Raw genomic sequence first — 22781 nt, forward strand, 5'->3', positions numbered from 1 at the left:
TTACTTTATCCCAGTTTTGAAAACCACTGAATTTTCACAAAATTTACTTCAAATTCTTAGATTGTATGTTAAGAATATTATTCTGCTTTGGATGATTATTATTTGAAATTTTGTTTTAATATCTATTTTTCTGTAATGAAATTATTTTTTTAGCGCATGCTTTCTAACAAATTCAACATAGGATATTAATCAAAGTTCACAAAAATCCATACAAAAGAGCTTGCTTGAACAAGAGGGCTCGCTCGTTCCATCAAATTGCTTTAAAAAGTTTGACAGCTAAACAATCTCGTCAGGGAAAAACAACCTAAAATGGCCGCCATTTGATAGCAAAACAAAACGCCAAAAAACGCTTAATTTTTTAAGACTGAGCTCACAAAATTAATCATTATTGCTACTGATCGTGGCTGAGATGAGCATGATTTCGATTAGAAAATGTGATAAAATGTTGACATTTTGATAATTTTTGAGAACTATGTCAAATAGTTCCAATTCTGAAGACAAAGAAAGGCATGCACGTAAAAAAATTCTGAGGCTTAAGCTAAAAACGTTGCTTTCAGTTGCTTTTATTTCCACAAATTCATCATTTGTTAGAAACATGTAAATGCTTGTGTAATACGTGGAAACAGTTTTATGCCGCTGATCTCTATTTTCAAAACAGTTTATATTAGAGCAGCTATTATATTCACGCCATTATAGTGAGAGTAAAGTTTGAGACCTTTGTGGGTTGCGATCCCACAATCTCTTAATTAATTGCAAACCTGTGATCTCCTCTAAACCAACTGGTCCACACAGCGAGAGTCCTACTATGCTCTCTTAAATTGAGCTAACATATTAAGCTCCCTCTTATGATCAGAACTTACTTACTAGAGTGCATACTCTAACCTTTAATAAAGTATGGGCCAACAGTCACAAATGCATGCAATCCTTAAATAAGCTATTTAATTAAAATAGCAGAAAAAAATTTGCAAAAGTTAGATGAGAAATCAAAAAATGAAATTGGTTAATCGCAGTAGTTTATGACGGTAGGCGGAATTAAATTCTTTTGAAAACGTCAAAGTCATAAAGCTGCTGACTATTGGAAAAGTTGACATTCAGTTCACCTTCAATTTTAGTTATAAATCTAAAAAATCAGGTTTTCAGAGATTGAACTTCCAATGTCCCTCAATGGCAATTGATGAACTTCGAACTCGGAATTTGATCCTAACCACTTTGTACTCTAATTTAGTGACAGATGAGAAAAATCGACCTGTTTGATTATTTAAAGACTATTTCATAACAAAAATGTTATTATCCTTGAATGATATTAAATGGTTTTTGACATTTAATTAATCTTTTTCAAGAGCAAACTAGGTAAAACCTCGTTTGTTTTTAAATTAATCCAAATTTTGATAAACCACAAACTATGCACAGACAAAACTTGTATATCTTATCTTGTATATCGGTATCTGAGCTGAGCTTTTGTTGCAATTTTCCTCGCAGTACCTGGCGAGCTCCTAGATTACACCCGACAGCTCGCAAGAACTTGGGTCAAATATCGCGATTCAACCGTAAAAAGTTGAGAAAAAACGGTGAATGACTTTATAAGCTGTTAACTTGTTCACATCAATGTTATATTTGAGAACTGAACTAGATAGTTATTATAACGGTAGCAAAGAGCATGGGACAAAATTGCCACTTTTTTGAAATAAAACAGTGAAAAATATTATCCATTATTAGACAAAATTGATTTTCACCAAAATAGCCCAAAACTGGCTGCTATTTTTGCAGACTTAAAGTTGGCTATAGCTGTATAACTAGCTGTATAGATAGATGCCTTGAATAATATAAATTGGTTGTGTTTTGTAATTCTTTCGTACTTTCTTTTGCGAATTCAGATTACATCAACCCTATTGTAATGTCAAAGCAAATATTTGACACATCATTCTAATATAAACTTTGACAAAATGCTCCATTAACTACTTTGCCCATAACTCAAACTTGCCGTTCGTGACATGGCAAATGCAACCCATGCAATAGTTATTGTAATCGCAATCACAAGGTCGCTCACTCTCACTATAAGTTTGCAAAGATACAAATAGAAAATGGATGGGTAAAATGGGTGAATGGTGTGTGAAAAGTGAATAACTATTTGTTAATCTGGGTCTTTCTTTGTACGCAGCCCTAGTTACTAATTGATTTGCAAATGGTGGTCGCTTATTTCTTTTTACTAGTCGGCGAGGGTGGTGGCTGGGGGGGGGGGGGGGGGGGGTACTTATGTGCTGAACAAAATGAACAAACACTAGTTATTCACTTTCACTACCTGACCAAGCCGCCAAACTAAGTAAACAAATGAGTTGTTTTCTCAAACCAGACTACTAATTTCTGCTAATAGTTAGTTAATTGCAAGTTTTGACTACTATTCTAGTATTATTTCACAATAATGTGTGTTTCCTTTCTGTGTTGCCCGTCGTATAATTTGTAGCAGTTTGCTTATAACAAACAGGTGAATTGGATGTTAATTGATGTGATATGGAAATTTACCCTTTTCCCTTGTTTGTTTACAAAACAACGGAAACCTATAATTTCCTGTCGCGAGATCATTAACAATGAATCACAAATCATCAACAACAAACTTATGTGATAACTAATAAAAAGGTGAATTTGTAATGAAATTTGTGATGAGTTAGTTGTGCAATATTACTTCATGATTGGTTGACCAAAATCAAAAAAGATTTCTCAAATTTATCAAATTTAAAATCACCACTTATAATTATAGCCCGAATTTTGTCATCTTGATAAGAAAAGCTTAAAATTGAATTATTACTTTCAGCTCTTTATTTATTGCGTTAAATTAAAATTTCTGGGTTAAACTTAATGATTCTGCAAGAATTTGTTATGTTGTCAATTTTGCGACATTTTAACGTCGTGGTGCTTCTCACGAGATTAGCCCTGCCTCTAATTCTCGTAATTGCCCTTTGCGGGATTCCATGGGTTCCAAGTAATATTAACTTCCGAACGTCAAAGTCAATCAAATTTACAGGAGACGCGTACGCGAATACACTGCTGTCATCTCACAAAAGGTACAATTCTTAAGTCAACAAGTTTCTGTAAACATCAATTCTTCGTAAAATGTTTAAAAAAAGGTCAAAATTCAAGTTTTTAGACGTTTCAGAGCTCTTTTTGAAATCGTAACTTTACTCAATGTAATATTTTTTCTCCAACTCAAATTTTCGATCATTAAGTTTCATTTCGTGTCAAAACCGTAGGCGAGACTGGATATATAAGGTTCTGGTAAAAAAAAATAAGGCTGCCTAATTGACTTGTAAGATCTTGGAGGGTTGAATTCATTTCGTTCTGGTCGAGCTCTGCTCTTTCAGGATACAATTTGACGCGTAATGTTATTTTTACAAAAATTACAAATTGCGCAGAAGATATTTTGCGATTGAAACTGGAAAAGAAAACAGTTTAATATCTATGAGATAGGAATCTGTTGCAGACCAGAATGAGTTGCTCTCTGTTCGAGTAGTGTTGGCTGCTGTGGTACAATTAGAAAAACTTTTCTTTGCCAGTTGAAAAATTAGAATGACTCACTTCGATTCGGTGGCCTCGGGGAACCGATGAAAGAGATTTTGTCAGGTCAGTTTGGGAATCAAAATTGAGGCTGAAATAGCAGACGAATAATGTAAAAAATTAAATGTTCTGTTGGAAAGCAAGAGCAGGAAATTGGTGTTATTAAACTAAAATATTTACAAACAATATTAACTTGCCACCTTCGAAACAGCAAGGACAGTTAATGAAACCTCTCGTAGAATTTTTAATATGAGTTTATAGCAGGGGCGTCACACTTCTCCCTCAAGATTTTTTCATTTGCTAGTCCGAATTGCTTGAAATCAAGAAGACTGACGAGACAACATGTTCTTTTTTCGAGCCTTTTGGTGTGAACTTGACTTTTCCGACGTCTTGTCGGTAGCCCCGAATATTGTCTCGCGCCAACTGAAAGTCGCGATAGCTTTAAAGAACCAAATCAGAGCTTTGCGAACCAAACTTACTATCTCCAGAACCCGGGTCAGGTTTGCTGTCATTGCACCCAAGTTTTACTGAAGTAACAAAATAGTTAGCTTGATACACCACAAGCTGGCTTATTACGCTACTTCCCTCTCAAGCAAGTTGGTCCCAGACAACTCAATAGCCAACTGAACTTATGGTAACTACGACACAAGGCAGCAGCCGGTAATTTGAGCTCTACCAACTGTAACAAGCTACCTGCGATATTAGCTAACTCCATATACTGCTAAATAATTACTATCTCTAGAAATGCGGCCAGAACATTGCTAGTGGGTACATAAAAAGCTGGGTTATCACACATCTTTCGTTACTGTTTCCTTAAATAAAACTAGCAGAATTTGAGAACATCTTCCAAACGTCGAAATGCTGCTTTTTTGGTATTTACTCTTGTTATTTTATTTTTGAATTTGTGTTTGTTTTTTGATCACATAATTTGATCTTTTTTACCTCTTGTCAATTTGTTCACGCATGTACTCTCATTAAAAAAGTTGTTAAATTATATTTATTTCCGCAAAATTTAAATCCTGTGTGCCAAGAAAACTATTTTTGTACAATGCCTTTCACGGGGACACGATAAATAGCCCATAGTCATCCGTTATCACAAATTGTAAAACGTGTTGAAATAAATTTTTGTACTGAACTGATATTTTTTGGTTGCTTGACATTTTACAAAAATTTTATTTATCCAATGTGTCAAAATACTCAATACAAGAATGCCCAATTTATTCCATTTTCGGTTTCGAACTGACAGTTGGCTGTTCCATCATGTTTTATTATAATATGATCCGGTTAATTTGAAATCCTTTTTGGCTGTGATAGTTTCATATCAATTCCCAGGTGCACCTTAGGCAGGTTGTTTATATTGTGAATTTCTATTTTTTCAATTAATTTTCTGCATTTTTAAAGATCAAAGATTGTACTTTCTTTCGTCTATGTTTACAAATCTCAGTTCAGTTTAAGCGATCACTTCCAATTGCATTTTTATGGCGTGTTGAGACTTCTATTCATGATGAGCCAATTATAGTGCATATTGGGAGGGGGGACGGGGGTTAGATAGGGCTGGATATCGCGCTTTTTAACAGGCCATACCGGGGTAGTCTGATCATGACTCAGGGCCGACTTTTGAATGAAAGCGGCTGTCCGAGGGCCAATGGAATAGCGGGTTGTCCACTCTTTTTTAAAATGAGAATACACTCGATATTTCTATCATTCAGTTTTGTTTTGTTTCAGTCTATCTGGTTCATCTATGGACTCGACCAAAACGGATCCTCTCAGGACCCACAGACTGATTGTAATCACCCCAACGTATAAAAGAAGCACCCAGGTGCCAGACTTGATGAGGGTGAAGCAGACCCTGCAACTTGTGCCCAACTGTGACTGGGTCGTGATTGAGGATGCCACAGATACGAACCCACTTGTTCACTCGTACCTCAAGGACTTCTCCTCCGGGTTAGATAGTTCTAACATTATTCTAACAGGCAGGAGGTCCGCGGCACCCACCGGTCACAAAAGTAATTGTTCAATACAAAATCGAATATCGTTGTAACTATTGCGGACCCGGGTCGAGATTTTTACTGAAAATCATGTAAGAAATGCGCTGACAGCCACTGAAAGAAAATATTTTTCAGCGGAGAAGTACATAATTATCCGCTTAATGTGTTGAATTCCGAATTTTTGTAAGTAGAGAAATTATGTAATTGATGTTCTGAAAAATGTGCTGAATTTTTGTGAGAAAATGTTGGCAGGTGCTATACTGCTGGTCCGTACATTAGATACTTAAACGACGGGGTTAATCGCGGGACCACATGTATAACTTGAGAGTTCAACCCCTAGTTCTACTCTTGGTATATAGTTATTAAAGAAACTTAAATGCAAATATGAATTAATAAGTTATGTTAAACAGCATCAATTATGAACCGAGCATGAAGGGATAGAATAATTAAAGTTATTAAGACTAAGATAGCACTAGATAGTACAGGTTGAATTATTCTAAGTTAACTTGTAACTTAGATAGAGTTTAAGAGATATTAAATTATAACTTAGAGTAGTTAAGTTTAACTTACCTGATTTCCAATTTTGTGCTAAGTTAATATTTTATGACTTAGAGAGTTCTTAGTTAAGAACAAGTCACAAAATATTCTAAGTTGGAAAAATATCTCAAGTAATCTGAGATTGAGAAAGGGGGCAATACGGGAGTTTTGATTTTAATTCAGAAGTTATCAGGGACCAAATTGTGCTGGTAGTTGAGCGTGCAAGCTCCTTTTATACTTGCGGACACGTGGTTCTCTAGTATCCTATTGGATAGAGATAACAGTGTCGACAGAGTTACCAAGGTTAACTTGGTGTTATCTGTCTGGCGTGATAATATCACGTCATAGTATTCTCAGTTTTAGTTAGTGATCTTAAAATAGTAGCTTATTCAAAACTACTTAGTAATTTGTTCACACGTTAAAATGGACTCTGTCCAAATCAAGTTTGTGCTTCACGCACTATAACGTAAGTTCTCAAAATAGCACTAAGATTATCAAATAGTGTTACTGAGTGTAGCACACTTCAGTACATCCCATCCCGGTCCATAGGTATTAAATCAAAACATCAAATTTTACATAATCGAATAAATTATTTAGCTTAATTTTATACTAATCAAGCATTTAAAGTTTGTGAGGTAGATTACTTGGTTAAAGTTCTAAAGTTCATCGTAGCTTCTTGTTTCTGAGTTCTCTCTTGAAGAAGGGTTGACGATGTCCTAAGATACAGGCCTGTACAAAATAATAGATCCAATTTTTTTGGCTGGCCGTTATAATAGACCTTTTGGAGTTTTTCTATAAAATTGTGCTGCTAGTACATCTGAGGTTGAATAATAGAATAATATAAGTTGAAGAATATACTGGTTAAGTTAATGGTCTATAATGACAAGCGAGGTAAATGAATAGGGAAATTAAAATGACTGCGCACAACACCATAAGGGCTAGTGTTGTTGAAATAACTCCCCCAAATAAAGAATTCCGTTTCGTAATTCATCTTTATTTGAGTATTGTTGAAGAATAAATCAATTGAAGTAAGCTTTGTAGCTATAGTTTATGGAATTAATATTTAGACTTGGTTGATCATTATGAATTAGCTTCATGAAATAATTATTCTTGCTTTTCGTCATTGATTCAAAGTAAATAACAATCTTTTTGTTCAAAGTATTCAAGAAATAAAATGACTTCGCATTGAAATTCAGAATAATATAATTCGGAGATTCTGAAAACTTTATCGTCAAAAATAATTTGTTCAGAAAAGTTAACCCCAGCGGATTCAACATGATCAGAGAGTTGACAATAATCTTTAAACCATTCGATATCAACACCTCCTTCAAAATATGTGTTCATTTTGAATAATGCAGTAATTCAATTTTAATGTCAATGGGGAGAATGGAAGACCCATTAATCTTTGAAAGGAATTGACAGGAAGATCCAAATAGTCCTTAAACTATAAATGGCGGATGGCGATGAATGCAAACCTGTTAACGAAGGGTTGTAACATTTTTATATTCGTGATCACTGAAGTATTGAAGATTAACATATTAATTGAAGTAAGTGAGCGGTCGAAAGTTTAGATTATTGATGTTAAGAATTTCTTCTGTATGAATAAGTTTTAGAATTTCAAATAAATCGTACTCAGGAATTTGATGAAAATAAACTACAATTTCATTGGAATTGTTATCTTGCAAGAATAAGATAATCTCCTGTAACTCAAATGTCCAATGAACTGACAATGGGGTATAGAATTTATTTCCAACTAAGAATGTTTTCGAAGTTTTAATAACTTGCGATTGAATAAATTCAGCGAGATCACAATATGTTTTGAAATATTTAACGTCTACTGAAAGGTTGTAAGACATTAAATAAATTATGGAATTCGATGGAACAATCGAGTGATGTCGTAAGCAAGATAAACCGGTAAAGATAAAGAATAGATTTTCTTAGAGAAGCGAGAACAAACCAAATCTGCAATCTAAAGATAAGAATGGACTCATTGTTCACCATAAATTGCGCTAATTGTAATCATTGAAGATAGTTTCAATGCGGATTACTTTACTTGATGTGAGTAATGGATTCAAAGAGAGTAAGGTAATCAAAATGACTAATAATTAGGCGTTTAAACTAACGAATAATTTTCCTCACCGCGGGAGAAAGAAGAAGAAGCAATGAAGGAAGTACTGAACATCAACAACCACAAATTTATCTATTCCATTCCGTGAGTGCTCAACGTGATGAGTGGAGGATGTGGAGTTGATGCTTCAGATTTGCGATCTCCAGTTGGAGCTCAGTAATCCGTTATTCGAGCTGTTGAGAGCGTTGTCTCTCTGTCAGAAAGTTTTGCTGTACCTGATAGGTGAAGGTATCAAGCTGAGGATTGAGGTTTGCTGTAATATTATCAAACGGGACTTGTATTGTTTGTTCTTGTAGGTTGTGATTAGTTAGTAGATAAGAATTTTTGTTTGACAAATAACCAATGAGATTGAATCTATTGATGTTGGGTTGCAACTGGTAGATTAAATTTGTATCGTAGTTCGGGTGTCCACTAAAACCGGGGGTTTTAGCTTGTATTTCAGCTTGATGTTGTTTTTGTAGGCGGTCTTGCAGGGGGGTAGTTGTGTAATGATGAAGATTAAGGAAGTTTGGTCGTGACGATTGAGTAGTTGTAGTGTTTGCTAAGACGTTGGGTGCCGTACTGTTTGTCTTGGTTATATTTACTTCTAGCGGTGTCGCTGGGCTGAATGTCTCTCTAATGAATTGTTTACGTGGTTGTTTCTTTGCAATTGTATCTGCAGTTTTAGTTCTCTTCTTGGATGATGTAACCGTCGTTGATGAATTTGCACTAGTTGCTTGAGTTTGTACTGCTGAAATCTTGATAGTTGAGAGAAAAGTTGTAGATGGAGTAACGTGAGTTGTGGGTTGTACTAGTCTGTCAAGTTGTTTAACTCCAGATTGAGGTTTAGAAGTTGATTGTGTATTGTGTTCGGGCCAACCACTTGATGGTTCCTTCTGAAAGACTGGTATCAGTTCGTTAGGGATTGAAGAAAGTTCCTGAAATATCAAGTATTCTCTACTCTTATTCTATTCTTAGAGTATATTTTTTGAAGTTATTTTTTAGTATTCTCTTTTTCTTATTTTTTTGTATTCTCTTTCAAAGTAAATCAGTAGTAATTTTGAAGTCAGTCTGTATTATCATCATATAGTTTGATGATATTAAGGTAATAGAGGAATTAATCCTATACTGGAGACGTAGGAACGTTGTGATCGTTTCTATTTTCGTCTTTTTTATTCTCATCATGTAGGTTTGGGTAACCACTTTTATTCTCAAATCTTAAAGCTTGTAAGCCTATATTTTCTGCATAAGGTGGAGTTTGAATAACTCGTTCTCTAATATTAATATTTTCGGTTTTTGGAACTTGCATTGTCCGTTCTCTGTTTTCATCAGTGTTATTATTATCAGAATTTGTTGCTTGATAGATAGATGTCAAAATTGGAACTGACATTAAGTCAAATGTGGCAGCAAAGAGTAACTTACCAAAATGAATAGATGCATCTGTAATTTTGTTAATTTGCATTGCTCGAATTAAGCATAAGACTATGTCGATGAGTAGCTTAATGAATAAGAAAGCGGCAAAGAATATTCCGCATCGCTCAATTATATATTGTATTTTACCAAAGGTTTCAACAAATTGATTATTAAAGAAGTCCGGTGAAATGAATGAATCTAGATAAATAGTTCTAGAGTTATAATAATTCGTGCCTGAAATATTTGAAAATGATTCTCTGCTATCTATTAATGACTTAGTGAAGTGTTTGAGAACTCCTTTCATATTGGAGTTGAAAGTTATTGATTTCCAGAAAGACATCATTTCTTTATATGTATAGATAGAAGCATAAATACTCGCAGTAATAACATTCGCAATTTGTTGAATAACTATGTGTGGCTTGAAGAGTGCAGGTCCTCTTACTTTTGTGATTTGTGGGGTTAGCTCAACCCATGAATTATCATCGTCAACATCTAGTTGAAATAAGTTTGAATGTTTATCAGAGCACAATTGTTCTTCGGCTTCAGTGAAAGTTTGTCTAGAAATCGGATCAACGAAATGAATTTCATCTTCATAAAGAATTGGTATTCGATTATAGCACTTATTAAGAATCTGTAAGGGTGAGTGAAATTCAGGACAATTATATAGCCAGGCAACATTGCCATTTGTTTTGAGAAACATATATCTGTTTCTTGTTAAGGTATATCCAGCTAAACGCGGATTTTCATGAGAAATCATTAAAGTGTTAAGAATAGTTGAGCGCTCTAATTCACAGTCATTTCTTAATAGCTCTAGAGTAGAAGTTTGAAGTTGCCGAAGATTATTAAAGTGCAAATAGTCAATTTTTGTTCCAAGATGTGCTTCGAAATCAATACTTTCATAAACTTGAGAATATGTTGTATCAACTGTTTTATTGTCACTCGAATAGAATTTATTTTTCTGAGTTATAGCAGCAGTATCGGGTTTAAATTTGTGAATGGGTTCTCCAGTGTTCATATCAAATCCGTCACGAAGACTAATGTATAGAGAATCATATGGCGTAGGATATACTATTCGTGGATGACTACATAAAGACTGTGGTTTATTATAAACTTGGATCATAAAGCTTTGTAAGTCGAAATCTGACTTAGCTGAAGTAAATTTAGGATCCTTTACTATGTAGTATTTGTCATTAGCTTTAATCATTTGAGCGTCAAAAGTGCGAATTATAGTGAAAAGACAATTATTGGGTTCATCCCAAGTGTATGCGAATGGATCAGTAGATGTAGAATCGCAGCCTCCGGCTGATAAAGGACAATGTAGAGGTATATTTTGCCAGTTATTAACTGTGCCATCTCTAAGGTTTACATTCAGGCTAACATTTTGCATATATGTTTCATAAGTGTAGTGTGTAATCCAACCTCGGGAGTTACATTCATTGTTTCCAGTTCCAACATCGCCTGAGTTAAAGTTTGAGAGTAAAGATTTGTCAAAATCGAATTCTACTGAATTAGAAGAAGAGGAAAGTTTTTTCTTTTTTCTTTCCTTTGCAAGTTTGCATTTCTGAGCATCAAGCTTAACTGAAGTAGTGATAGTATTATGTCTGGCATCTATGCCGCTAGAGTCAAAAGAATCGCAAAACCAACGTAATTGCTGTTGGGTTGCTTTACACATAGTTGCTTCTAGTTTAACTTTATAATTTCTTTGGTAGAGAGTGACTCGTGCTTGATTAGTGCTAATTTTATCAGGGCGAATTTCGCAAGGTGCTACTTTGTTGAGAGAATACATCTGGTTTGAGATCTTTTTTGAGCAATCAAAGTGGTTAACATGAAGGTTAGGAGCTGTGTTTTCGTAGATACTCATCTTTTCAATTGGTCTGGCGTCAGTGAAAGACGTTAAGAGTAATAATGCAAGAAATATAACAAAGATCAAATATTTTGCAGAGCAAGCAGTTATAACACAGAGAAGTGTGAGAGGTATTATAGCAATAATCTTAAGAAACTGAACAGAACGAATTTGGTTTCCTATGTAGGTTAAAAAATATTCTACTTTTGAAAGAAACGCTTTCTTATCAGTAAGTTTTTCTTTAAAGAACTGGTCTTTAATCAGTGATAGTGGCATATGGACGTTGCGTTTTGACCAAATTAATAGCTTTTCAGGAGGCTCTAGTAATTTAAGGTACGGAATTTCTTCAGGTAGACAATTATTTCATTTTACGACACATTCTTTGAAGTGTGGGTGAGAATCGTTATATTCAACTAGGAATTTTAATTCTGCAATACGCTGAGCAATTTCAGATTCAATATCAGTTGCTACAGGTAGGAACAGAGTTAAGCAAAGTAATGTAAAAATAAGCTTTTTGTAACTTACGTTTATTACTTCGTCTATTGCTGGTGATTTCTTGATTTCGCCGTCTTCCATTTAATAAACGAAGACAGTATAAGGTGAGTCTAACAAATTCAAGTTAATATTATCCGTGAAAGTAAACTGATATTTTAGCTCGTGAACGTGAGCGGAATTATAGGGTGCCCAAAATATGACAAATTTTGCGTTATTTTCTGATGTTACGAAGAATGCAACTGTTCTCTGTTGATTAGAAACAAAACACTTGTCAAGTGTTACAGTTTTATTTCCGAATTTCAATATTTTCTGTAAGAGGAATATTCTAATATACGATAGTGGGTCGAATGCAAGGGCAGTAAGAACTTGTGTTTCAAGGGAAGGTGGTAACATAGATTAAGGGTCTACAGTAAAGGGAGCTTCGATGATATCAAGGTCTATTTCGTCTCTGTTGTTCAATTGGAAATGAAAGCGTTCAATATGTTCTGGTTTGTTAGGGGTCCAATAAACAATTATTTCTAAGTTTACAAACTGGTCTTTAACGAAGACAATAACAATGTTTTCTTTATATGAAATATATGATCGATCAATTTTTGCTGACTTGTTATTACATTTCAGAATTTTATGTGGGATGTTATAAGGACTGTAAGAAGTTGAGAAAGTTGTTCTTGAAGCTATAACCCAATAATCGTTTAGCGGAATATTCATTGATCAGTTGGTGGTTCTAAAACCAAACAAGGGACATTTAAAATGTCGAAGTCAACTAGGCTTGAAGAATGAATTTGAAGTAATAAACTGTTAAGTTGTTGAGGGTTATACTTTCCCCAGAAGACAGCAATAGGGTCTTCGTTAGAGTTAGTAGCAAAGAATACTACAGTTCTTACTTTGTTAGAAATTTGACAACTGGTTAAGGTGTTAAACTCACTATTAAATTTCAGCTTTTGATTTGCTTTAATGGAAACTTTCACAAGTGTGTCAGGGTTGATAGAAAGAGAAATAAGAAAATCATTTTGGTCGAATGAGATTTTGGTCATATATTAGGATTGATTGTCTTTACGGTGGTGGTGTATTGTGGTGTGTTTAACTGGTGATGAAAGTGTTTAGTGTAGGTAGTGTTTGTTGGGACTAGAAACTTTCTGAATTGTCAGTCTCTAAAGAGATATAAACTCCTGCTATAGTTATTGATTGAGAATTAATATTGAACTGAGATACCTGGTATATGTGTTGTGGGGATGGGTTGTGACAAGTATTTGCTGTTAGTCACAATTTGGAAGGCTTGAAAAATTGCTAAGTTTTCTAAGTTTATTAGTTGAAAGGGGCAAAATGCAAAAAGATAGAAATTGGGACAGAGAAAGAGAGAGAGAGAGAGAGAGAGAGAGAGAGCGATGGTTAAGTTAGAGCTGAATTTGTGAGAGAAAGAAGTGATTGATTTCAGAAGGTAACTGAGAAAAGTGATTTTGAATTTGGGTAAGGCTCTTAAATAGTGGTTTTCAGGGTTAAGTTACCAATTTTTGTGTGCTCTGAATTGTTTGCTCAAAATCTGATTGGATGGTGATTAATCTTGAATAGTGTTGTCACGAGCGGTCCGGAAAGTAGTTTAAAACACGAAACAAATACTCGCGCTTCGAATGGTGCCAAAATTACTGCACTGCGAATCGCGGTTCGCTTGGGGTTTTGTAATTTTTTTTACGGATGCGAAAATTGGGTTACTCTGGTGTTTCAACTTAAATTTAAAGAAGGTTTCAACTAGTTGTGCATGGAATGTTGAGCGGGAAAATGATCAAGCTATAGCTCTTTCTGACGGTTGAGTAAAGTTTGCGCTTAGGTGACATAATTCTTACGTGGGGGATTTAAATTTGCGGTTAGTTTTTTGTTGACAATTGTTCTAATGTTTATTTTAAACATTCTTTGGGTGCTTAAACTAGTAAAGTTAATTCTATTTGTTGACTATGTGGGTTGCTTAAATTCGCGTTTCCTGACTAATTTAGTGCATTCCTGAGTTAGTGTGGGGTATATAGCTTGTAAGGGACAAAATTCTGTACTTAAGGTATTTAACTTAGATAAGTTATTTGCTCATGTGGGACTTGTTTCTACTTAGCTGTGCTTTGGGTAACATGTGTTTTCAGCGTTAGTTTGCAATAAAAGGTTTGTGTAAATGTTGAAAGTGTTTGAGTATTAAACATGTAGAGAAGTTATGTGTGTGTAACAGCTTGCAATGGTGATTAATTGCGTGCTTTATGTACGATTTGTGTTGAGTGGGCTATTTGCTTTTTGCCTTAAATGTTCATACTATACAGTTGATCTCTCTTGACTATTAAATTTCAATCCTTTAACTTCTTCTTAACTTTCTTTTTTTATTTCGTTCTTGACCATTAATTTCAATTTTAGTTCTTTTAGCCTTTCCTTAACTTTTATTTTCTTAATCTTAGTTCCTTCTTTAATTTGTTTCTTCTTAATTTTCTTTTTTGTTCATTTCTTATTTTTTTTCGTTTCTTTCTTCTTCTTTATTGCATCATGAACTGGTACACAGTAAACTACCTCAGAAACAATGAGGAGAATAGAAACGACTTGGGAGGGGCTGAGTGGAAGTTGAGGACAAGTGGGTTCAGCGAGCCTATGGTGAATAGTTCTACTGAGCACATCAGGAGGAAGGATTATTTAGATTTTATCTATCGGGATACCTCGGGGCTGACTGCGGAGGATTACTTGTTTTTCTTTTCTGTTGGCTACAAGATATATAAAATTGTGCTGACAGGGGATGAAGTTATTGGGATCCTTGGTGCCCGTGGGAGTTACTCTCCTTGGGAACTGAGAAGGACACAGTGTGTGTCAGATGATACATCGGACATTGTAGAGTACTTCCTCGGAAAGGATGTGAGTGAACTTGACAATTCTGATTTTGTGGACCTCCACGGGGTTATTGGAGAAGAAGGGGTTTAAATGGCTGTTTGTTTTGAGGGTTCTGATTTGTGATATATTTATATATATATGGAGAAAAGTTTGTTTTTGTTCTATCAGCGTCTCTATGCGAAGTGTGGGGAAGATGTGGAGAAATATTGGGATGAGCAACTTAAGCTAGAGAACCAACTAGATGCGTTGGGGTCAGCTTGGTGGGACCTCAAAACGGGTCCAGTTTTGCAGGAGTGCTATGTGCAGCTGCGGAACTGGAATTTTGAAGAATTGTTGTGTTTTAAGACACAAACGTTGATGGCGCAAACAGTGAGGGCGCTAGTTGAAAAACACATTCAATAAAATGTTGGGAGGAAAAAAAATTCAGGTTCTTTATTTTAACTTTTTTGTTTATTTTTATATTTATACGCAAGATGTAATCGTCAGTGTAATTTTGGCTATTTTTGTTCTATTTTAGGCGTAATAACGCTTTTATTATAACATATTTTTTAAAGGAGATTTTATGTCTCTTACTTCTTTTTGAGTTTCTGTATAAAGTCAGAAGGAATAGGTTCACCAAAGAATGTAGGTGCTTTTCTATTACGTTGAGGTCTGCTTAATACTTCATTTGCGTCTGGTAACTTAGAAACATTAGGTGAAGCTGTAGGTGTAGAATTATGAGGTGATGATGTGGGGCTATTATGCGATGCTTGGGGGAATAATTTGCGTGTAGCTTTAAATTTACTAGTATTATCAGGTGGTGTAGAAAAATTTTCTTGCTGTGGGCTATTAGGTGAATACATGTTTTGCATAGGGTAGGGGGTTGAAATGCGTGGGGGTAGAAAATTAGAAGAGCTTGTGCCTTGTATATGCGTAGTATTATCTGCTCGTGTTTGTAGCGATTCTAAGCCTGAATCTTTTGTTGGAGTAGCCTCAGCGTTAAATGTTGGCTGTAGTGTAGTACTAGGATTAACAGTATATTGTGTTTCTACTAAGGGCCACTGTGAAATAGCAATATGTTGTGCGCCTCTATAAGCATTAGATTTGGTTATATTATGCTTATTATATTGAGTACAATAATCATCTGTATCGTCTGGGACTATACAGTTCTCAACTAACTCTTGTATTTTTTCTTCTTTCGGGTAATAAGGTACTATATGATTTCTATGCACGGTTTTCTTCTCATTTGTTTTTATCATGTTGTATCTCATATGTAGTATTAGTTAGCATTCGTTGCACAGTGTAAGGTCCTGAGCGTAGCTCTTGTAGCTTTTTAGACTTTGGTAGTCCTTTAGAGTGATTTTCCAGTAGTACTTTTCTACCTTCAGGTATAGGCTTTCCGAGTTTGAATCTATTTCTATACTTGTGCGCTTTATTCGTAGTTTGTCTACATTTAGTGTAGGTATTTGAGTATATTGTTTTAAATGTATTCTCTCGCTTTAACATTTCTTTAGATAATCTGTTTTGTAACAATTTCTCTATCTTTTTGTTATTACAAGTTTCTTCACTATGTGAGTGTGGCGGTAGATTATTACAATACTCTGATGTGCATTTCTTTTGATTATCTCGTAGTAGTCCTAACTTTAATGATAAGGGTATTTGCGGTTTCGTTCCGAATAGTATTTCATAAGGGGTATATCCCGTACTGTAGTTTACTGCAGTATTGTGTGAAAATGCAAATTTACTAGTGTACTCGGACCAATTAGATCCACTTTTACTAATAAAATGTCTTAGGTAATTGGTCAAATGTTTATTTTGTACTTCTACTTTGCCGTTAGTCCACGGTGAATATGCAGTTCGGGGGCATAGTGTAATTCCCATTTCATTTGTGTAGTGAACGAAATCATTACTAATAAAAGCATTGCCGTTATCATGTACTATTTGTTGCGGTATACCAAATGTAGTTATAAAATTCTCTAGTTGATTTACTGTTTCAAGAGCTTCAGCATTCTTGCTAGGATATACTTGTATAAATCTAGAGAAAGCGTCTACTATTACAAGACAAAATCTATTTCCTTTTTAAGTGGTCGTAGTGGACCTTTATGATCAATATGAAGTGTATGTAGGGGTATAGCTTCTAATTGTCCCCATGGTTCTAAGGGTGCTTCGTTCAAGTCTTTGCCTGCTGACTTATTAGTTTGGCAACTTAAGCAATCTAGCATTAACATTTCAATCCATTTAAACATACCGGGCCAATAGAAATATCGCTTAACTCTATTGAAAGTTGTGCTTTCTGCTCTATGACCACTAAGTTCATGCGTATGTGCGACTTCGAATATCTTTATAAATAGTGAAAGTGGTGCACATATCCTAACGTCAAAAGAGCCGTCTTCACAAGGTTCGGAATAACAGAGTAAATCATATTGACTTTCTAAAAACAACAAGTTGAAATTATTCCTATAAGTTTGTAGTGCTTTAGATTGTTTAATAATATAGTCCTTTTCTGGAGCTTTGCCTAATTTTAGCCAATCTCTAACTTTATTTATCACGGAGTCGTTTACTTGTTCTTCAAGAATATTATCGGTGTCAAGATTAGCGTTTTTTGCAAAATCTGTAACTTTAGCTATTAAATCTAATGTATCTGTGTGGACATCCTTTTCTGAGATGTTTTGAAAAGCTTCTGGTTCAATAAGTTTCTTAAATTTTGTCCGTCTGATATAATCGGCTTTAGCAGATTCTAATTGTTCAATAAGTGAGTTTTCAATATTACCTTCTACTAATTCTAACCAATCTTGGTCATCATAACCTTCTCGGTCATCACTTATTTCCGCTATTTCTTCTATCTCGGAATAGTAGTGATTATCATACTCGCTAGTTAGTTCTGAAGTTAATTTCTTTATTTGATTTATTTGTGTGCCGTAGCGAAAACAATCAGAGAAACTGTGTATAGCATTACAGTGTTCATTTATGTAGTCTGGTGCATCATCTACGCTAAAGTCACCTTCATCATTTATATTAATAAGTTTCTTTCTTTCGCCTTTGACTTGAGCAATAATTGGATAACAGTCGTTAGCTGATGCGTCCTTATCGTCTTGATGCAATACAGAGTAGTTAACTTCTTTTCCGTTAATATGAAACTTTATATCTTTAGGTATCACTTTGTGTTCTAGTTGATAAAGTTTAGCATCTGCTAAAGAAACGTATCGGCTAAGAATGTCAGGGAACGCTAAGTTTTTGCCTTCAGTGTATATAATTTGCAAGTTTTGGAACTTAGTTATTACAACTTGATACTTAAAGAAACGATGTGACATTTTTCCTCGTCGTGACCAAAGAAATAGAATTGGTCTGTGATCACAATATAGGTAAATTGGAAAAGGGGATCCAATCACATAAAATTCATATGTTTGTAATGCAGATATTATTCCGCATAGTTCTCTATGTTGAGGGGACATCTTTTGTTCAGCTTTATCAAATACTCTCAAGTTTGCTGAAATCATACGTTTTCTATCAGGAAAATCTTGTATAAGAACACAACCTGTTCCTAAATTAGATGAATCAGCATGTATATGAAAGGGATAGTCATTAGAAGGAAACGCGTTAGAAATATCGTGACAGAATCTTTGTTTAAGGTCTGTGAATACCTTTTCGTGTTCTGGTAACCACTTGAATAATGTTGTATCTTTAGTTAAGTCATATAGAGGATTTGCATCTATGTGAAAGTTCAAAATATAGGTATGATAGAAACCCATCATTCCTAAAACTCTTAAGACTTCTGTGTTCGACTCTGGCGATTTTAGGTTTCTAATATCATCTATGCGCGAAGCAATAGGCGATAGTCCGTCCTTAGATATAACATGTCCTAGAAATCTCACTTTTCGTAAGAAAATCATTGTTTTATCGGGGGCTGCTTTAAGGTTTGCCTTTCGAAGCAAAGAGTGATACTCTCTTACTATTGTGAACATTTCTCGCTTATCTTTAGCTTGCAATAAAGTATCGTCTATGTATGTTATGGCTTGTTTACGCTTTATAAGAGCTCCAAATGCATAACGCATTAGTTTGCTAAAGAAACTGGGTAATGGTTTAAGACCATAAAATCCTACTTGATAGGTGTACTCTCTGCCTCCTACAATAAAACTTGTAACTTTCTGTGTATCTTCAGTTAGTGGTACTTGATTATAAGCCGATGACAAGTCACTACTTGTAAATATAGTTCCGGTTATCCTTGTCATTAGAACGTTTAGTGGTTCGAGTGGCCAACTAGAATTACTTGTATCAGTTATAGAGTTTAGGTATCTAGCATCAATGACTAGTTTTACATAATCCTTCTTAGGTAATATGATGACGGGATTGACAAACCAACTATTCATATCATCGTTCTCATTGAGTTCTCTGATTATCCCTGCTTGAATTAATTCGTCCATTAGTTTTTCTAATTTATCTCTGAGATGAATGGGTATTTTGCTTGGTCGTTGCTTTTTAAAGGTTGCGTCTTTCTTTAGGGGTAAATGGAATTTATGTTTAGTTTTGCCAATATGATACTAACGATGTGAATAGACATCATTATCCTGAAGTATTATTTCTAGCAACTCAAACAATTCATCATCAGTCAAATCACTTTGCGTGAAATCAAAATTATCTAAGAACCTTTCTAGATACTCTATGTCTTGAACGGTATTTCTATTTTGCTTAATTACAAAATCACTAACTGCCTTATTTATGATTCGGTTGCTTTGTAGTTTATCTCTAAACTTAGGAAACTGTTCGTTGACTTTAGGTCTACATAACTCTTTTGCTTCGGTAGAGAAGTCTGTGGCTAGTTCTCTCTCATCTTCTTTGCATTTTTCTATTAACTCACTCTCAATAATTTCGAGCACCTCTTCCTGTTCTAGTGTATTGGTTTCTACTTTTTGTAGTTTATCAATATCATCTTTGCTTGTTTACACATAGATAGTTATTCCTGAATTCTTAAATGCTTGTTCAATTAGAGAAGATACCTCTCTCCAATCCATTCCGTCTAAACCACAAGCTATTTTTGGCATCGCTATACAGCGTAAATTTAGTCCTAGTGCATGATCTCTCATAGCAATTAGTGTTGTTTTGATTGTATCAATTGTTGGCTTTTCATAATGATTAGCCTTAGTGATGAGATTATATACTAAGTTATTATCTGCTCTGAAAGTTATTATGTCACCTATATCACAGTTTCTACTTTTACAGTAGTCCTTTAATAAGGGTATTTATTTTGAGATTGTGTTAGCAAAACCTTTTCTCATTTCTGCATCTGAGGATATCGTGTGCGCTATAGGCATATTAGAGTCAAATATAGGTTGGGTACGAAAATCTATATATCTAATGCAAGAATTAGTTGGGATTTGCTGTCCTTCTTGTAAATTGTTTACTACTGAGTTCAGTATGAAGCAACTGTTATAGTCCTCACTTTCGTTTAGTATTGTACTTGTAAATTCGGCACAGTTTTTGATATTGTATCTTTGTATAGGTTTGTCGGTTATGTCACACATAGCATAACCTATTATTCCTCTATTTATCTGTATTGGGTGATTCTTTTGATTCTCCATAAATATGGGTAGAAATTCTTCAGGTTGTGGACAAAGTGTGTTCACAAAGACTAGGTCAGTTTTTGCAACGTTAATATGGGGCATGAAGTATGTTCCTGGTGGAAATAAGGCTTGACTGGGGTGCTTTTGCTTATGCAATTGTGTACTTTTCTGTTGTAGAAAGATTGGTTGAGCTATGTTTAAAGCAGTCATCTCAGTTATGTATGTATAATCTTTCTCATTGTTGAGTGAGCCGTAGCAAATTAGGTTTCTCTCTCAGTTTTTAATTCTACTGCGGGGATATCGAAGTGAAGTGCTTTTAAAAACAAATGACAAAAATCAATACCTATTATGTTCTGTCTCTGTTCTTTAGTAACGAATACTTTATGGGGGACTGTATATTTACCGTCAGTTTCGAAGCTAGATTGAATAGTTGTGTAGCCAAGCATTCTGATTGATGAACCAGTATATGTTTTTGAATCACAATTTGTATTTTGTAAATGCAAATTTTGTCCAAGGTTTACTAGTGCAAGGTATGTAGGATGATTGATAATAGTGCAGGTTGATCCTGGGTCAATCATGAATTCTACTTCTAAACCACTATTATTTTTAATGTCTCCGGTGGCAAAGTGATATAAATTGAGATAAATTCTTGACTTAGTACTACTTTCTTTAGTAGCGTCCGGAGACTTCAAAAGTTTAAAGGAAAGAAGTCTGTTATAGCATTTACGTAGTCATCGTCGCCTTCAACGAAACTTATTTGATTTGGTTGTTGTTGAATATTGTTGGGTTTTGATTGTCTTTGTTGTAGATTGTTATTTCTATTTGGTGTATAGAAGCTAGCACTTTGTTGTGGCTGTTGTTGTTGTGGTGATGGTGATTGTTGTTCAAGATTTGGTTCATTATTTTTATATGTGTTTTGCTGAGGGAAGGTTTGTTCGTATGGCTGAGTGAATCTATTGCTATAACTGCTGAAAGATGTATTTTGTGGTTGATAGTTAGGCTTGTTGAACCTAGGATTATAGTTTGAGTAGCCACCTCTTGGTTGATAGCCTTGGTTTCTAGGACCATTGAATCTTGTATTGCCTCGGTTATTCTTTCTATAATCATTAGAGAATGTTATATTTGGCCTCCTTGGTTCAACTAGTTCCTTTCTCAATTTGTTAACACTATCATCTATCTGTTTCTTTGTGCATCTAGAGATGGAATGACCATTGCTTCTGCAATAATCACTGCAATACTGTTAGGTCTGCCTTTTATATTAGGGTCTCTTGGCCTAGAAGTATCAATAGCATTCACTTCATTGCTTTTGAAAAGACTGGTTCAATTGTTAATTTTGCTCTCGAGTGTTTTAAGTTTTTCTATTCCTGTAGCTCCACTAGATTCTGTTGTTACAGAAAATGTTAAGTCTTTCACGACTAAGTGATCAACAAACTGTGTCCAAGTTATGGAAGGATTCTCAATGAGTTTCTCGTGCGCTTTGCGTTTTAAACCTTGTGGTCTTAGTCCTCTTATAGCAAAATCTATGTATTTCTGACTTCGTTGTCTTTGTTGGATTTCTTTTTCTTTCCTTATATTGTCATCTCCTTCAATACTTGTTGGTATCTTTTCTGGCCAACCTTTATCAACTCCACTCTTTATTCTATGTAGATAGTTCTTTATTAATTCTCCTTCTTGCCTAAATGTGTTCTCAACCTCAAGTCTAAATCTAAATTGGTCTCTACCGTCTGTGAATCTTTTTATAAATTCATCTTTTAAAGTATTCCAATCTGTAGCATCTGTGACTTCACTTTCAAACCATTCTAGTGCTGTATCAGTTAAAAGTGAGCCGAATAAGGATTGTTGCCTTTTATCATAGCTAGTTTGTGCAGCGGGTGCTGTAGGCCTAGTTCCTAGTGAAAAGAGTATTTTGTTTTCTACAGAGTTCCAAAAAGAAGTGGCATCCTGATTAGGATCATTGCCTGAAAAAGATACAAGTGAAAGATTTGGATGTGTTATGGGAGTTTCAGGTGGGGGAGTAACGGCAGGTGGAGGAGTACTACCACCAGGACTGGCCATTGTTTAAAGGACTGAAGTTATTGTATTAGAATTATTAAGAACAGAGGAATAGTTTAAATCAAAATCAAAAAAGGATTTTAGTGAGAAGCCCTTTGACTAGTTAACTTACACAGGTTAATTTAATGGCTTTTCTACAATAAGTGAACAAGTTAAATTTAGGCAGGCTTCTCTGATAGTTTAAATGAACAAGTTAAATTGAGAATGCTTTTTCTATATTAAATGAACAAGTTAAATTAAAGTTGCCTCTCTATATTAAATGAACAAGTTAAATTGAAGTAGCCTCTCTGGGACCACCATTTATACTGCTAGTCCGTACATTAGATACTTAAACGACGGGGTTAAGTGCGGGACCACATGTATAACTTGAGAGTTCAACCCCTAGTTCTACTCTTGGTATATAGTTATTA

The 22781-nt window shown here is 34.7% G+C and overlaps 1 protein-coding gene across 2 annotated transcripts in view; it reads left to right on the top strand.

Annotated features, from left to right (window-relative positions):
- The window catches only part of LOC142340542 (galactosylgalactosylxylosylprotein 3-beta-glucuronosyltransferase 3-like), a 49378-nt gene that overhangs the window by 21712 nt on the left and 4885 nt on the right, over window positions 1-22781 (top strand). Inside the window, exons 1-2 of one of the 2 annotated variants that reach the window (XM_075391164.1) lie at window positions 2345-3059; window positions 5275-5493. In XM_075391164.1, coding sequence (XP_075247279.1) covers window positions 2854-3059; window positions 5275-5493 — 425 coding nt within the window. In that variant the 5' untranslated portion in view covers window positions 2345-2853. Of the gene's footprint in view, window positions 1-2344; window positions 3060-5274; window positions 5494-22781 lie in introns of those variants that run through there. The other variant, XM_075391163.1, reaches the window with a different exon arrangement.

Source organism: Convolutriloba macropyga, chromosome 6 (genome assembly GCF_964194025.1).
Source record: "Convolutriloba macropyga chromosome 6, txConMacr16.3, whole genome shotgun sequence".
Lineage (NCBI taxonomy): Eukaryota > Metazoa > Xenacoelomorpha > Acoela > Convolutidae > Convolutriloba > Convolutriloba macropyga.